General features: G+C 42.8%; 1 protein-coding gene across 2 annotated transcripts in view; it reads left to right on the plus strand.

Moving 5' to 3' along the window:
• Positions 1–14,106, plus strand: part of CATIP (ciliogenesis associated TTC17 interacting protein) — a 430,282-nt gene extending 416,176 nt beyond the window's left edge. The window contains exons 11-12 of one of the 2 annotated variants that reach the window (XM_069616835.1): positions 10,013–10,101; positions 13,634–14,106. In XM_069616835.1, the coding sequence (XP_069472936.1) occupies positions 10,013–10,101; positions 13,634–13,849 (305 nt within the window). In that variant the 3' untranslated portion in view covers positions 13,850–14,106. The remainder of the gene's footprint in view (positions 1–10,012; positions 10,102–13,633) is intronic. The other variant, XM_069616836.1, reaches the window with a different exon arrangement.
• Positions 14,107–14,623: the final 517 nt, after the last annotated feature.

Consider the following 14,623-nt stretch of genomic DNA (forward strand, 5'->3'; position numbering starts at 1 on the left):
GATAAGGCTGCTACATCACCTTATTAAGGACTCACTCTTTGGACACTTCTTCTGCACTGCTCTCATTCCTCGAGGAAGACATCTAATACAAGTGCACTCCGGGACGCTTTGCATCATCGTGCACCATCCCGACCCTAGTGCGCCCCTCGTTTCGACGGGTTAGTTCCTGTACTAACCAATCCCATTTTTTATTTTATCCTATTCGTTGTTGGACTTTTAAGTGAACAGTAGAACAAGGTGGTCCAGAAGGCCACTAAGAACGACCAGCGCTAATGCCAATAGTTATGAATATAAAAGGCCGCGTTCAACATGATATTTTTGAGGGTACCTAGACCAAGTGCCCTCAGTAAGAAACAAGGTGAATATAATCAGTGAACTGCGCCAATTTGCAAATAATACATCAAACAGTTGAGTTATATTTTTAATTCCATTCCACAGCCTGACACGTGTTTCGAGCAGAGCTCTTCTTCAAAGGCTGTGCATCAAATTACAATTTAAAACCATTTACATGTTCACCATTGTATACGCATCATACCAATTGGGCAAACACATAGGGGTTCAAAAGGGGGAATTGGCCAAAACCATGAATGTGTGATACATAACAGCATTGTTTAAATCATTACAGTGTTACATAATCAATATGATTGGATAACCATAAATGATAAAGAGAAAATAAAAATTGGTTAATAAATTACCGTTTCCAAAAGACATCCATCCGGTTCCGAAACCGATAAGAAGGATGACAAAACAACATGATAAGAAAATAAGTGCGGTGCGGTGACTAAGCAACCCTGGATGATATAATTGGCTGAACTACCAATAATAATTCTAAAATATCAAGGTATATTTACCGTTGATGCTTGTCGAAGACGAATAATCTGTGCAACAAGAATTAATATCCAAAGTCACAATTATTGCAAAATGCCATGATTGTTTCCAAAATGAATGTGACAAAAGCCAAAAACCCAATATTGCCAATGTATTGCACTTACCAATAGTGCGGTTAACTCTAGGGAACAATTCCAGAACTAGACAGGATTAAATTAAATATAACAATAAGTGTTAGAGCACATATAGCCCATTCGAAAAGTTTTTAATTTTTCGCAACACATTATTTGATGAAAGTAAAAGAATTACCTTAATGTAAATTGCAATTGCAATGACTAATAATAGTAGACCGCAAAGATCCACGAAGGAGGGGGGAATGTTGCCCACGAAGATACAATATATCAGCCAATTCAAAGTAGCCACGATAGTCCGATGTCAGTTGACAATTGAGCAATTAGCAGAAAAAGAAAAAGAGCCGAAGCACAGAGTTAGGTGAATGAATAGAGAACGAACATAATTAAGTGTCAGGGACCGTGTCGAAGGAGCAGCATCTCACTTACCAGCCTTCCGGCAACAACTGTATCCAAGGGAGAGCGCGTGCGCAAGATGCAGCTAGTGTGGTTAAACAAGAAATCTAGGTCACGAGAGCAAGACCGTAACAAACCATCCAGCGGCGGCCATGTTGGGTGAGGAACCCCCTGGCTGCCAATCAACCCTCAATGAAGACAGACTAATGAGCCTAAATTGGCAGTCGAACCTATACGCAATTACATATAGTATTGATGTTGTATTATGAATTAGAAATAATGCACTGGAAATGTCGTGCATCCTGGTTGTGTAATCTACCGCACACACTTGTTAACTCATCACGACACATAGATCACGGTAAAATTACCTCCCATTAAGCGCAAAATAATAATAAGTAGCATTAAGAACATAGTAATGGTGTGTAGCCACCTACGGTGTCAGAGGCACTAGCAACCAACCTAATAATAGCACCAAATATAAGCATATATATAATAGCTAAAAGGATTTTCAAAACCAATTATACAAGGGCCAGCTATACGTGGACCTGGAGTTGAGTCAGTGATTATATAAAACCTCATTTAAGTCAAAAATAATTTTAGTTGAAACAAATTAGTAACATATAAAGTTAGAAATTATCTGGAATACAGATGGAATCATGAGAAAACAGAAATTGTCTGAAATACAAGTTGAATCATAAGAAAACATGAAATTCATGATCAGAATTTAGTCCACGAATGACCAGTCTATGTTTACAGATAAGCCTCGCTTCCAATTGTCTGAGCCTAAGTTCCATATTGCCACCTCTTTTGGAAGGACGAATCTGAGCCAAACCAATAAATCTTAAATCCTTGAAATCATCCAATTGATGTAGAGTCTGCCAATGCAGTGCCAAAGGATATTTAGCATCCTGTATGTTCAAAGAGGCCAAATGTTCGCGTATCCGAATTTTAAGTGGCCTAATGGTACTCCCAATATAGAATAGACCACACACACAAATGATACAGTACACTACAAACTTTGTATTGCAGTTAAAAAATGAATTAATGACATGCTTGCCTGTGGACCCAAAATCTAAAGATTCAGACTCAAATGTGTGTGAACACATATTGCAACTCCCGCATTTGTGAAAACCATTCAGCCGCCCTTGGTCTAACCATGTTTTAGCAATGGGTGCTTGTGCCATAAAGGACGGGCATAAAAGATTTTTAAGAGTGGGGGCTCTACTGAATACTATTGATGGATGTGATTCCAGTAGTTTAGTTAGATCATTGTCGGGATGGATCAAGTGCCAAGTGCCAATGACGTTTGAGTATAGCATACACACCATTACTATCACTGTTGTACCGAGTGAGCAGTCTAATTTTGTTGAAAGGCATATTAGCTGAAGATGATCTAGTTTTAGGTTTGAGTAAGTCAGCTCTCTCCATACTAGCCACTTCACGTTCAACCTTGGTAAGCAGATTTGGTTGATACCCACGTTGTACAAATTGGTCATGTATAAATGATTTTTCCGCATCAAAGTCAGCATTGAGAGAACAATTCCTTTTTGCTCGAATATATTCACCTTTCGCAATATTGTTGATAACAGAAAGTTTATGAGAGCTGGATAAATGTAAAACTGCATTAACCGAAGTGGGTTTGCAAAAAGTTTTAGTGATAAAACCAGTAGGGGACACGGAGACGTTCAAATCAAGAAAGTCTACAGAATCATTAGAGTAATGATGTATAAATTGCAAACCCCAGTTGTTAACATTCAGAAAATTAACAAACTCTCTTAATTCTACTTCATTGCCAGTCCAAATCATAAAAACATCATCAATGTATCTCTTCCAAAGATATATAAATTGAAAAAAATCCTTGTTCTGAAACACATACTGTTCTTCAAATTGGTGCATGAATATATTCGCCCCAGATGGAGCGAAACTAGCTCCCATTGTAATCCCAATCAGTTGTTGGTAATATGTATCATTAAAAAGGAAAACATTGTTTTGCAGAGCACAGAAAAGAAATTCTTTGATCATTTCAATATGAAGATGATATGATGCTGATTTGTGTCGGAAAATATAGGTAATACTGTCAATTGCTTTCTGATGATCAATAGAAGTGTATAGGGATTTAACATCGAGTGTGACCAATAATACTTCACTGATATATGGCAATTGTGCAAGAATGTCAAGAATATGCATGGTATCACGTATATATGTAGGTGTGGAGTGAACCAGTGGTGAGATGCATTCATTAACATAGATTGAAATTGGTTCCAAAATTCCACCCTGGCCACTAATGATGGGTCTGCCTTCCGGTATCTTATCAAACAGCTTGTGAATCTTGGGCAGAAAATAATGATTTAAACAATGCTGTTATGTATCACACATTCATGGTTTTGGCCAATTCCCCCTTTTCAAGCCCTATGTGTTTGCCCAATTGGTATGATGCATATACAATGGTGAACATGTTAATGGTTTTAAATTGTAATTTGATGCACAGCCTTTGAAGAAGAGCTCTGCTCGAAACACGTGTCAGGCTGTGGAATGGAATTAAAAATATAACTCAACTGTTTGATGTATTATTTGCAAATTGGCGCAGTTCACTGATTATATTCACCAGACTTTTAAGTGACCTTCAATTAATTCCACTGGTAAGAACCTTCCCTCCTCTTCATTCTTCCTTATCTTATTTTTGCCTTTACACCTCTAGTGTTCTGCTAGTTACAGAGTTTTGTTCTTCCTTTTAGGAAATCGGGGTAGGACTTATGAGGAAATAACTTGCCACCATAGTTCAGGTATACCTATAGGTCTTCATATCTCATTACTATCATCATACAACTAAACAGTGTTTTGTTTTCTTGCAGCTGGTGGTCATAGCGGTGTGTGCTCCCCGCTCTTTTAAGTGATCTGCCTCATTGACTGTTTTCTAACGGTCGGTGGGCATATCATTGAAAAGAGTTTTTTCCCTCAACAGAGAGGAGGCCCCGGTTTAGGTCTAACCGGGGTTCTACAATCAAATCCGGTCCGGGTCTTCCTGAGTTATTCCGGGAAAAGCATCCGGTGAGTGACAACAGAACTCTGCAGCTAGGTAGCCCTATGTGTGAGCTGTGGTTGCTTATAGGTGATGCAGGCAGTCTTAAAGCATATTCTGGCTCGTATAGGAAGCCGGTGCATCTCCCTTACGATGGGAGAAATGTGATCACATTGTTTGTTTTCTGTTATGAGGCATGCCGTGGTATGTTGGGCATCCATATGTGTGGGAGATTGCCAAGGCCTGGACTGTGGTTCTAGAGTCTTCAGGTGGAAGGAAGTATTTTATCTTCTGGAGGAATGTTAGCTGGTACCAGGCAGTTAGCGCCTTTTTATTGATATAGTGTCAGGAAGAGAGAATACGTTGTATGGTGAACCTGATTGATTTGGAAGTCGGGCTGGGTGTGGTTTGAAGCCACCAAGGTGCATTTCGGTTAGCCACCAATGAAAGGTTTTAGGCATAACTGGGTACCGTCTGTGTATTGGTGGAGTGAGAGACCTGAGTCATTGAAAAGTGATCCTACTGGCTCCATGTATAGAGCGGAGGTTGGAAAAGTGGTGCTGGAGGAGGAAGGAAAGATTAAGTGTGAAGGTGGTGGAGAGTAACCATTTGGAGAGGAGTAAGGAGAAAGTAATAGAGGAGCAGATGAAAGCGATAAGTAAGGTCTGGAAGCCATGAGGTGAGGTGCAGAAGCCCTGGCTGTTGCAAGGCATTTAACAGGAGACAGGAGAAAATAGAACAGCAAATGAAAGAGGAAAGAGTAATGGGGGAAGAGAAAAGTAGAACGTGTCCAAGCTAAGAGGTACCTGAATGGTAAGGATCCTGCCATAGCAGTGCTGGTGGAGACTATGGCACCCAGGAGCCTGAGTCTGGCCATTCCTGGGCCCAGGGAAATGTTTGTGCAACATCAATGCCTAGAACCTTGGCCGAAATCCCGGAGCCCCTCAATCACAAAGTAGTGACACTTTCTACAAAGAAATGCTCGGGAAATGGAGAAGCGATTTCAGAAAGTTTCTTTCTCCTTTTTTCCTGGTTGTCATCTTCTTCTATGGTGCTTTTATTTTTGAACTTTTGGAATGCCATTGTGCTGTCTCAACTTATATATCTATTAGCATGCTTGGGGTTGGCCTTTGGCTCTGGGATGCTAATAGCAATAATGCCTGGTTCAAAAGGCTGTTCCGAATGGTAACGGCCCGGGGACTCTCACCATTATCACTCACTACAGCCCTTGAAACTGGGTATTATCGCTTAGTTAGCACCCGGGGCGGTGTGAGCAACCAATAAGGTTGCTCGGAACGTGGGCTGAATCTACAGATCCAAGCCTGTGTTCCGAGCAGCCTGACTTCTGCTTCCCCGTCCCCTTTTCATCTTTCCCCCACCCTCCCTTAAGGTTTAATTTCCCGTCCCTCCCACCCATCCCTAACTTACCTTTTTGTCATCCACAGCCGCGGTATCCCACTAGCACTGCTCCTGCTCCGATCCAGCTGCCCGCTATTGAAATGGAAGAGGAGCTCCTCTTGGAGCCCTGTCTTCCACGTACGAGGCAGCCATCTTGCATAAGTATTTTGTATGAATGAACGGAACGCTGTCAGCACCCTGGTTTTCCGGATTGGCAACCCGGGGTGCTATAATACCCAATCAGCCCTCTGGATTGGGTGGTAACGGCCCCGGGACCTTCATTAAATGCTACGTTCAGGCCTTTAACTCAGGCCTGCCCGATCAGGTATCAATGCTTAATTAGACCTTTGAAGTATTGACAGTTCCATTTCAGAATATTCAGTGGCAGAGGGCAATAATGGCTGGTATGTTTTCAGTCCCAACATTCCAGTATTTTTCATTTGTCGCATCTTTTGTTTTAAACAGAAGTTTCTACCCTCATTGGCTGGAATGTTCTAATAGCAATACCCCCCGGCCCCGCCCCCGCCTCCCCTCCTGGGGCCATTATGAGGTGATAAGGTCCTTTGTCCCTTGTTAATGGCTGTTGCTTTGATTGGGTCTATTAGCTTGGGCCAGGGGCAATTACCACCTTGCAGTGTATCTCAAAATGCATCATTATTGCACAAGCGCCCGACAACCTTAATTACACCTACCCTAAACAGTTGGAAAACAATTCAACTCAAAGCTCATTCTATGGGCTTTGAGTTGCACAATGATCTGCCAGCCATAATGTATGGTAAAGGTCTCAACCCGTTGTTGTACAACCCAAGCTAGTTAGGAATTTTCATTGTTGGCAGCGAGGAGGGACCTTAATATAGAAATTGTTGGGCCTTTGTAGCTGATTCTGTGTTTAAGGGAAAACCAGAGCAGATATTGTATTTTGCAATTCTAAAAGTCAAGCAAATAATTAAATGATTGATTAACTCTTTCCTTCTGAAGTCTTTTGTGGTATTTGAATGTGGAGTCTTTTGAGTATTCTGACATTTACAATTTTTGTGTTAGACTACCTATGTTAATGAACTGAAGGAAGTGTGTTTAATTAATTGCTCTGTGCATAATTAGAAATAAGATATCATACCCGATCGGGCCCGCTGAATCGGGAGTTATCGGCCCAGGACCTGAGTTAAAGGCCACAGTTGAACTTAAGAACTCTTTTTTAACTCCATTGTTAAAAACGCCTTCTCTGGACCATAATGTTTTGGCAAACTATCGACCTATTGTGGGCCTGTTGTGGGCCGCAAAGATCTTGGAGAAGCTAGTTACCTCTCAGTTGCAGATTTTTTGGGAGGAAAATGATATCTTGGATTGCTATCAATCTGTATTTAGGGCAGGTTATGGGACTGAGACAGCTTTACTCACTGTTTGGGACGACACTCTAGAGACAACCGACAAAGCTGACATCAGCATATTAGTAATGCTTCACTTGTCGGCTGCATTTGATACGGTAGATTTTGATATACTTCTAGCCAGACTTTCCCTCATGGCAAATACGTCGGATATAGCTAAAAATGGTTCCTTCCTATCAGATCGTGTGCCACAAGCTAAAGCAGGTTTGTTCTTGTCTGAATCTTTGCCTATGGGCTGGAGAGTTTCGTAGGGCTCGTCTCGGTCTCCGAAATTGTTCAATCTTCATATATGCCCAATATTGGACATCTTGGCTCAGTTTAATGCAGATATATGTAAGACTCACCCAGCCAAAGGCAGAAATTGAGCGCATAGTGAGATGTGCTGAAGAATTTCAAACTTGGATGCAGGACAATATGCCCCAACTAAATCCATCAAACACAGAGATTATTGTCTTTGGTCCCAACTGAACAATGAATTGCACTCAATACCTTGCCCGACCCTCTTTGGACAAACTATGGACTACCCGTAGACAGTGAGGAATTTGGGTGTCATTTGGCATTCCAATTTGAAAGGCACTCTTCAGGTGAATCAGATGGTGAAATCCTGTTGCTATTGTAGGTGCCTTTCCCCGTTTTAATACGTGTAAGAGAAAATAAAATAACCAACACAACCCCTGTCGGGGAAGGAGGCACTGAGAACCGGCTGCAAGAGTTCAAAGGATGGTTTATTTCTCCAGCTAGGAAATAACCCAAAAAAATTTCATATTTCTACTCAAATCACACATAGTATTTATTGTCAGTACAATTGGGTCATTTGGTGCTTTAATTGGAGGCCATGACCTTTGTTGTGCATGTAAAAAGAGTCAAGCTGTGTTTCACATATCTCCTAAGCTTTAGACCTATTAGTACGAGTAAAAACATATATTGTGGCAAAGTGCTTAAGGTTAGTAGTGGGTGTGTTGGGTGGGTGTGTTGGGTGGGTTTCTCAGCGCAGGCGAGGGTCTGGCACTTGAAAGAAATACCTTACAGGGAGCGCTGGGTTAGGATGGCAATAAATTACTCTAAATGGGGGTGGGTGGCTTGCACGTTTATGGGGACGAACGAGCAAAAAAGTGCTTAGCTCATCCTGGTTCACATGCTGGTTCTCAGGCAAACAGTGATCTCAGAGGAAGAAAACTGTATCATTTTGGTTGTTGTAACTTTCTCCAGCTTCAGCGTGAGAATGGGAGCGCAGAGCTTTCCTTCGCAGAGGGAGTGCAAGGGTGGGGGCCAGCCAGCTGCCTGCGCGCCTTGTGTGTGTCTCTGTCCTTGGCTGTTGCGGTGGAAGGGGGAGCTGAGCCTTGCTGTACTATCGCAGTGAGGCCTGTTTACCCAAGATGGAGTCGAAAGGGGGCACAAAAGATGGATGCCCCATGTCCTGCTCAGTAGTCCCATCTATGCAGCGGTCAACCGTGGTTAACTTTACATAAGGGTAAAGGGCAACCCCACTAGTGGAGGCACGTGGTCCAAGTCCCGTACTGAGGAGTGTACGGCGCGAGGTGGCATGGGGGCCCCTCGCTCCCATACACTATCAGATGAAACTGTTGAAACTATTGCTCCCATTGATCTCTGAGAAGGATCGCCCTATGGTGGTGGGCTCCCTCGTGAACACCAAATTGGACTACTGCAATGTTTTGTTGACTGGCTTGCCTAAACTCCAACTTCTTCGGTTGCAGGTGGTACAGAACTCAGCAGTATGTCTGATTTTATTCACTATCTCACAGAGATGCTGTTTCAGGTTTTCGGAGGCGCCTTCCTTGGCTCGCAATTCAGGAACGAGTGCAGTTTAAGTTGCTGTGTTTGGTATTTAAATGTGTCCATGATCTCGCCCCTGCTTATTTAGTACAAAAGATTAGAAAGTATAAACCTTCTTGTGCACTGCGCTCATTGGACAAATGTCTGCTGGTGGTCCCTCCCTACTATGACTTGGGGTGACCGACACTTTTCCGTCGTAGGTCCCAGAGCCTAAAACTCTCTGCCGATACATCTTCGGCAATTGGATTCTCTAATGGCCTTCCGTAAACACTTAAAAATATACCTGTTTGTGTAGTATTCGAATTGACAGGCTTTTAGGTAATTATCATGCCTTCATCTGCGCCTAGATGCAGCTTGCTGCCAGGTTCCCTCTGGGATATTCGCTTATATAAATGTAAAAATCGAATCAAATCACAGCATAGCGAAGGCTTTTAACGAGGCTCCTGGGTCGATAACACCCGATCCAGCACGCCAGAGAGGGTATGAATGCTATGAGCACCCCGGGTTGCCAATCCGGTAACCCGGGGTGTGTGAGCATTGTATTTTGTTTGAATGAATGGGATGCCTCGCAGCGTCCAGTTCATTCAAACGAAATACTTTAGCAAGATGGCCGCCACTGAGCTGGAATACAGGGCTCCATACGGAGCCCCTCTTCCATTTCCATGGTGGCCAACGCATACAATGGCAGGAGGCAGCGGTGGTGGAAATCAGGTAAGTGGGAGTGGTTAAAATAAGAAGGGATGGGAGGGTGGAGGGAAGATGGCAGGGAATCGGCCATCAGGTTGCTCAGAACAAGGGTTAGGTCGGTAGTTTCAGCCCACGTTCCGAGCAGCCTGATTGGTTTCTGTCCCCTCCGCGGGTGCAAATGATTTTTAAGGGTAACAGATAAACAGAATATTACCAAACAAAAATGTTCATAGATAGCTATATGAAATATATGCCTTTTCAAAAAGCAGGGCAAGACATCCTACTGTGTTCACTGTTCATGGTCGTAGTGTGGTTTTAAATGTTAAACATGTAAAGGTGATTATTTAATGCACTTGCTTTCTCTTCCCCTGTAGAGGAACAGGAGCCCAAGCCGGTGTTTGGGAAGCAGGTTTTAGAGTGGGAAGAGGATGTGCAGCTCTATTCTCGGTTCCTGGATAGAAAGGTACGGTGGGCAGCATTATCCCTGGGTAACAAATGCTGGATTCTGTAGCCACCTGTGCCATGTACGATCTCATGGCACAATATGACATTTCTGTGCCATGTCCTGCATGATAGCTTGGTGGTCGTTGGCACATTGTGTTGTGTAAGCTACTGTATCATTTTGCAAAGACATCTCCCTCTTTATATGCTCTCCCTTTCCTAGTGACCAAAGGTGCTTATTGCTCAATTGAACGTAAGCGTCTTTACAGTATTTCTCGGGACATAGATCCACAAACTAGATTTCACAATATCTCACTTGATTTATTATGCCCCCATAGATGTACTATCCATTCAGGGGTTTTGTCATGTGATGACATGTGTCTCTTTAGGGCCACTTTACAGCACCATGAATTCTGATCAATTGATGATAGAAGAGAAAACCACCTGACAGTAGGGAGTGTGTGTTTGCATCTCATCTGGTCTCAGTTGATATGGGTTTGGCATTTTCTATAAGCCATTTTCCACTGCGTGGTAGGGAGGGAGTAATAGGTGAGGCCCCTCTGATGGTTGGTAATGTATCAAAAGCAACCTGCAACAGAATGGTCTTCAGGGCTTTCTTGAAGGATGGCACACTGTGTTCATTCCTCAGGAGTTTGAGTTGGGGGCTGTGGAAAGGAATCTCTACAGAGACGGCCTTCAGACTCTGGGGTGGGAGGCCTCATCAAGCTAAGCAAAGTTTTGTCTCCCTCAAGTGCCTTCTGCTCACCTATGGTATTTGCAATCATGCATCTAAAGCTCAACTCTTTCGAGGTTATATGGGACAGCAGGAAACAATATTACACTTGATTTCCCTGAATACACAGAATTTAAGCAGACAGCTTTAGCAAAAATAGGTTTCACCAACGTTGTAGGTAAGTACTGTGGTGACATAGAATGGGGAGCCTGGCCAGGTGAAATATGATGTGAGCTATGCATTTTTATTAGGTGCGCCAGAATCTTAACTTTATAGTCTTCTAGAGGTGGTTTCCCTTCCTCAACAAAACTAAAACTCAGGCCTGTTAGAAAGTCCATGGTGTCAAAGGAATCGGTGCTGTCCTAGTCAAAACTCCTATTTTATCCCTACCACTAAAACATAACTCACTAATCTGAACAGAAATGTTATGGTCAAAACCCCAGGAGAATGGCTCATTCTCCTGGGTGTAAGTCTTGGAATGTACCCATTTTTACAAAGGTTTCAACAATGGTATACAGGGCGAGGTGTATGACTCCCTTCTCCTACCTTGGGTTGTTATCTTATCTTCAAATTCTTTATTAATTCCTGCAGTTCCTTCCAGGGGCTTCTTACAATTTCTACTGCTTCTACTTTCTTTATTTTGCCCGCACTGGGAGCTCTTCGATTTCTCCTTGATATTCCAACATTTTCAACAATGTCCTTTGGGTTGTCCCTCTAGGATGAGGGAGATTTGACTCTTGACTGATCCGCTGTTGACAGAAGACACAGATAAAATAAAGGACAAATGATTTTCCCTTGCCACTAGAGCTAACCACAAGGGGTGCTGATTCTCCCTATTCTTCTGGGATCCCCACAATATTGCGGTAATGTTTCTTGAAGGGCGTGGCCTTCTCCCATTTCAGAAAGCCCCCCCCCTTTGTATTCTCTGGAAACCTTCAAAGGTTGCTGGTCTCTGCTTACGCTGGGCCACTTTCCCCGCTTCATCTTACTTGCTCTTCATCAGGTTATCCTGTCTGTATGGCGTCTTGGCGGGAAAGTCCTTCGTAGACTCGTTTGCCTATATACAAGGATTTCTCCCAAACTCCCCCGCCCCCCTTGTCACCTTGTCAATTTGGAGCAGGGGGGGTCCCCACCTGCCGCGGAGACAAACCACCAAACTACTTAGCGATTTGGTTTATCTGAGGCCTTCTGGCATGAAATAAACAAAATGCAAACAAATCAAGCTTCTCTGCAGGACTGTGGTCTTCCGCCCTTTCCTCTCTTTTGGCTTTACCTTCCTGCTGAAAAACACCAAGTCACAACATTTGGGCATTAGGTGCTCTGCATTTTCTGGGCTCTTGAAGCTGCGTGCTTGGCTTTTGTTCATGTTGTCCAGATGTTGCACTTTTCAAATGCAAGTGGGCCGCTAGAACTGCCTTTACGTAAGACCCTCAAGAGTCGGATCAGCAAGCATTTACTAGGAGGAAAGTTGCAGGTGTTGGCAGGCTGCTCTCTGGCGGATTCATTTATAGAGTCTTTGGAGCGCTCCCAAGTGGAACCCTCTGTTCCACCAGAGATCTTCATTAATATTCATAAACACAGAATACCTAGAATTTCAAACCTCAAAACCAATTAAGTCAAGGTTCTTCCCAAAAATCATTTTTGCTGTTTTTATACAATCTTAATTTCTCTCTGCCCATTAGCAAAATAATAGATCTAAGAGGAGAAAAGGGGGGCTCACTTTAAGGCAAGCAGGTGCGTCAGTATCCCATAACATTGTTTATAGATTTATTAAGATACTTGTGATGGGGAACTATGTTTTCCACTCAGTAACTTTTTAACTTTCTTCAGTCCTCGACTGCAGAGCAGCAACTAATGAAGGAAGTATCAAAGAGATGCCCTGAAAGAGATGGTGAGGTCTGAATAACCGTTTCCCCTCCACCCCAGAAATCAACAAGGTAACATTGGCACCTATTCAGTAGCCTGGCACCAGTCTTGGCACTATGAACTGGGCCACATTCCCTGGTTTCAAATATTCGAAAGAATGTGTCTGTTTCTCCCCCAAAGCGTGTGATTCCAAGGGTGATTCAGAAGTGCAGCACCCCCTTAGTTCTCATCCTAACAGATTGGTCTCACTAGGTTTGCTACTCTGAACTATCCAAGCAAGCCACAACTGCATCTCAAAATGACTCAAATTAAAGGTCTCCATTGCTCGATTGACTCACTCAATTGCAGGACCGGAGTTCTAAAGATTTCTGGAAAACAGTGACTTCCTGGTAGCCGCCAGGAAATCATCTTCAGAGCTGCACTTTAGTCAATGGCACCAAACATCTGGTCACGCATGCAAATTCAAACACGCGGAACCTATTTGACAACCATAAATGCCTATCACAACTGTTTTAATATCCAATGAGGCTGTCAACAGGCCTACAGTTTCGTCGAAGTAAGTCATCATGTGTTATAAAGTTTTAGATAGAAAGGGAACCAGTAGCGATTGACCCATTCTACTTCCAAAGAGTCATGGAAGAAATGGATGAGAAATACAATGAAGTGGGAGTATGACTAAGTGAGCGGATACAAAGTATAGTTGGTTAATGTACTTTACAACTTGATCATTGACCCCAGATTGTGATATATCATTTGAGCATATTAAATATGTAACCAAGGGAAACATATGTGTTCTATTACTACTTTGTATGTTCTTTAGAGAAGTATAAAATGTGCACAGTATATTTTTTGAGTGGTGATAAGTGTTTGGAAGTGATTATGCTGGGTTTTATTGTGGTTAACAGGACAACTTTGAGGTGTTAAACTGTGATCTGATCCATGCTTTTTGTTGTAGGAGGAGCTTCGGTCTGATCATGCCACTTACATCCGACGGCACCCCGACGTGCGCATCCTCATGGCGGACTTCCTCCAGTTCCTGCTTTTGCGGAAACCCGACGATATCGTTGCCTTTGCAGCAGAGTTCTTTGCACCATTTGCGACAGCGCGCTCCCCGACTAGCGCGTTCCATGCATCTTATGAGCCAAGCCCCTTCCTTGGTCCCTGCCAGTAGCATTAATATTTCCTGTACAATACACTTCTGGGTCAAATGTCCCAGGGGTAGCACTTTAAAATCAAATTCCTTGAAAAATTCTGTAACTGCGTACTGCAAAGTTTTGTATTTTTGGGGACAAGCGCCAAATCTTGTCGGCCAGCAGAGATATTGGTGACAAATGTTATGACTGTTGTAATTTTTGAAAATGTAGTAATAAAAAAGCAATATTTTTGCAAATTGATAATGGAACGGTGTACAATAAATCTGTGCAAACCAAAAAACTATAGCAATATTGTTTGCTCCCATTGACCCAGAGTATGTATAAATGATACAATATAATGTTTTGTTATGCACTGTATTGCATTTGCTTTCTTCTACAACTATGTACCATGCCTCCACTCTCTCTTTAGAAGAACGACCATGGAATTCCATTTGAACCACAATTTATAGAGTCAGATTTGTGAGCCAGGAGAACAGAAGGTACCTTGAATATGTGAGATTGACTAACAGCAGCTGTTGGGAACCTGTACATATCTGTGTTCTGGCCTAGGTGGTGTGACCTTAAATACTGTTAAATGTGCAGCACTCCTTTTTGCCCATACACATTCACATAAGTTCACTGTTGGTGAGGTCTGGTATGCCAGAGGTCTGGGGGTTACTACAAGCTCACCCGTTCAGCTCCCAGGGCCCAACAACCCTTCTCCCAGAACAAACGGAGGACTCAGCCAAGAGCAAGTTAGACTGTCGTTTATTACAAAAACAGACAGGGATCATACAGGACATTCAAAAATC

This window comes from Ambystoma mexicanum, chromosome 9, assembly GCF_040938575.1.
Source record: "Ambystoma mexicanum isolate Mex_15411 chromosome 9, UKY_AmexF1_1, whole genome shotgun sequence".
In the NCBI taxonomy this organism is placed as follows: domain Eukaryota; kingdom Metazoa; phylum Chordata; class Amphibia; order Caudata; family Ambystomatidae; genus Ambystoma; species Ambystoma mexicanum.